Here is a 2868-nt window from a genome sequence, read left to right as displayed (position 1 = left end):
AGGGAATGGGCTTTGTCCAAAGCACAGAGCTGAGGAGCCATCCCAGGGCTCCAAACACTCCCTGTCCCACTCTCTAGTTCCTGTCCCCCTCTATGTGGTGGTGGCAAAGACCCCTTGGTACCCCAAAAAACACGCACCAGCATTTCCCTGCTTGCAGACAAGCAGGCAGCAAGTCCAACCCTCCCTGCCCTGGAGGAGCTGGTGCCCACCCCACACGTCCTCCCACATCTTCCTCCCCAGCCACACAGGGGATGCTCAGGGAAGCCAGGCTCACCGTACAAGTTCTGGACGGCCAAGATGTCATCCCAGCTGAGGACAAAATCCTTGCTGAGCTTCTTGTAGTAGGGAGACATCAGGGCGCTCTTGACGGGGGAGTGCTCCAGCCCCAGCGTGTGCCCGACCTCGTGAGCCACCACGATGAAGAGGTTGCGCCCTTTGCCGCTGCGCAGGGACCAGCGCTCGGCGCTGTCAAAGTGGGCTTCCCCACGCCGGGGGAAGAAGGCGTGGGCCAGGGCACCTCCTGGGGACACGAGAGCCGTCAGGGACCACGGGGCAGGGGGCACATGCAGCTCTGGTTTGCTTAAATGGGCACCAGTTTCAGCTCTGGTTTGGAGGGTGCCGTCAAATGGGGAGGGCTCCTTAAAGGCCACCAGCAATAAGGAATATCCTACAAGGAATGTCTCAGCCACCTCACTGGCAGACCTCAGCTGCAGAGTCGGGAGGGAGGACCTCAAATCAGACAGCAAACTGGTGCAAACTGGGCTAAGAGGCGCTGCTGGGGCAGAGCCCTGCCTCCCTCACCCCCAGCCCTCCTCCCTGCCGGGGAAGAGCCCACGTTGTAAAAGAGCAGCTTACGAGGGGGAAGCGACCAGCACCTGGCCCATCGAAGGCGTTGTTGAGTCCATCGTTGTGGTCCCCGTGGAAGAAGGTCAGGCGGATGTCAGCGGGGCCGTCCTGCACCTCCCAAAACAGCAGGGAGGACACGTTGCTCCAGAGCTCGAAGGCGGCTCTCACGGCCAGGCGCACCTCGTGCTGCGGCAGGTACGGCGGCCAGTTCACCACCCGGTACGTCAGGTGCCTCTTGTACCACCTCCCACCTGCAGCGGGGGCAAGCTCAGCGTGACGATGGGCACCTGGACTTGTTCTCCCACCCAGGAGCGGAGGAAAGCTTCCCAATGCTGGGAAGTGCTTTCCCAAAGCGAAGTTGAAAGTCAACTCAGTGCCACCAGCAAAACCCTGGCACCCTGCACCACCATGAAGTCCCACCAGAGCCCACCCAGAGATTGCCAAGGCTGGAGCTGCAACCAAATCCCAGGAGAGGGGCCAAAAGGTCTTCGAGGAGAGGAGAAGCTGGGGCACCCAGTTTGAACCCCACCCTTGCCTCAGTAAACTCTCCAGAGCCAAATCCAGCATGGGGCCCTGCTGGAAGGTCTCCTGCCTGATGCCAGCTCCATGTCCAGAAGATGCAGCCCAAGGGCTGGATTTCAGGGAGAGAAAGCAAAGCTACCTCTGGAAACAAGTTAGGCAAAGGAATGGGAAGGGGTCTTGGCAGCACCTTGGGGGCACAACAGATTACTGCCCAAGGCTTCCTTAAAAGCTTTCAGGTGAGGCAGAGCCCTGAGGCCACCAGGACAATGAAGAAGGGGACAAGCTTGTGTGACCCCCCCTAAGCTCCCCTCTCCTCCTACCACACAGGAGTGCAAAGATGTGTGTTCCTGCAGCTGCTGAGCAGCATCACAGCCTCCTCCTCCTCCTCCAGCACCCCTTGGCAGCTGTGGGGACCCCAGGGCCCTGGGATTACATCTGGCAGCGTGCATCTGGCCAGGAGCAGGAAAAAAGCCATGGGGCCCTGGGAGATGTGGGTGCCAGAGCCGGTGCCGAGGCGTGGGAGTGGTGACAGACCTCCAGTGTCTGCATCTGCTCCAGATGTGCGGGAAAACAGGGGGAACGGAGCCGGCAGCACGCCGGGGCTCGCTGCTCCGGGTCTGAGCCAAGAGCTTAGACCTGGCAGACATCCAACCCCAGCTCTGCCTCCTTCTCCCCCATTTCTGAGGAGCCCAGGGCAGGGGAGACTCGGGGCCAGCTGGTCACGCTCCTGGGGGCAGAACCAGTTCCCATTGCTTGACAGTGCGACGACAGCCCCCAACTCCAAAGGGACATGGATGCACTTCCACCAGGACATAACCTGCGTGGCAAAGGCCAAAACCTGCCTGGATGGCTGCAGCCCTAAAACAAAGCCCTGGCATCCCATCCTTCCCTCCACGGGAGCAGGGCATCTACTATCAGAGGAGGATGGACGGCACTAGCAGGCAAGGCTGGGTGAGCCAGATGGGGCCAGCTCTTGGGAAGAGGATGGTCTGACATTTGGCCCTTCCCTCTCTGCCTCACTGCCCGCCTCTCCTGGGCTTGGGATGGCTCCTGCAAGGGCCAGACTGCATGTCAGGGCTTTGGAAGGAAAGCCAGAGGCTGGAGGAGGATGAGGGAGCTCTCCTGGGGCTGTACACCGCCAGCCCTGCCAGATGCAGAGACAGCCTGACACGGCACAGAGCTCTTTCTTAATCTCGCCTTCATTTTTCCCATGTCCTAAGCACAGCTGGCCCCGGCCCTCTTGCTCTCTAGGAATCCAGTTACTCATCCACAAGCCCAGGAGGGAGCTCATGAGGGACAAGAGGCCCAATCCTGGACACACACAGGAGCACAGAAGGATGCTAGGGGCAGAGTTAAACCCCTTAACATGGCTGAAATTACTCCCTGGGTCAAGCAGCCCAGTGCTGGCAGGTTTTGTGGTTACTGTTGGGTGATTAACACACGTCAGAATTCCCAAAGCTCAGCAAAACCTAGAGATAACTTCACTGTTTGCCAGCTCCT

General features: G+C 59.7%; 1 protein-coding gene across 1 annotated transcript in view; it reads right to left on the bottom strand.

Annotated features, from left to right (window-relative positions):
* The window catches only part of MMP28 (matrix metallopeptidase 28), a 15768-nt gene that overhangs the window by 3846 nt on the left and 9054 nt on the right, over positions 1-2868 (bottom strand). Inside the window, exons 3-4 of the mRNA XM_029961264.1 lie at positions 876-1097; positions 227-520 (exon numbers count right to left, since the gene is read on the bottom strand). Of these exons, the coding sequence (XP_029817124.1) occupies positions 227-520; positions 876-1097 (516 nt within the window). The remainder of the gene's footprint in view (positions 1-226; positions 521-875; positions 1098-2868) is intronic.

Source organism: Manacus vitellinus, unplaced genomic scaffold, assembly GCF_001715985.3.
Source record: "Manacus vitellinus isolate BGI_N305 unplaced genomic scaffold, ASM171598v3 scaffold_32_pilon, whole genome shotgun sequence".
In the NCBI taxonomy this organism is placed as follows: Eukaryota; Metazoa; Chordata; class Aves; order Passeriformes; family Pipridae; genus Manacus; species Manacus vitellinus.
The sequence above is the reverse complement of the archived record's forward strand: the minus strand, read 5'-3'. Positions and strand labels throughout refer to the sequence as shown.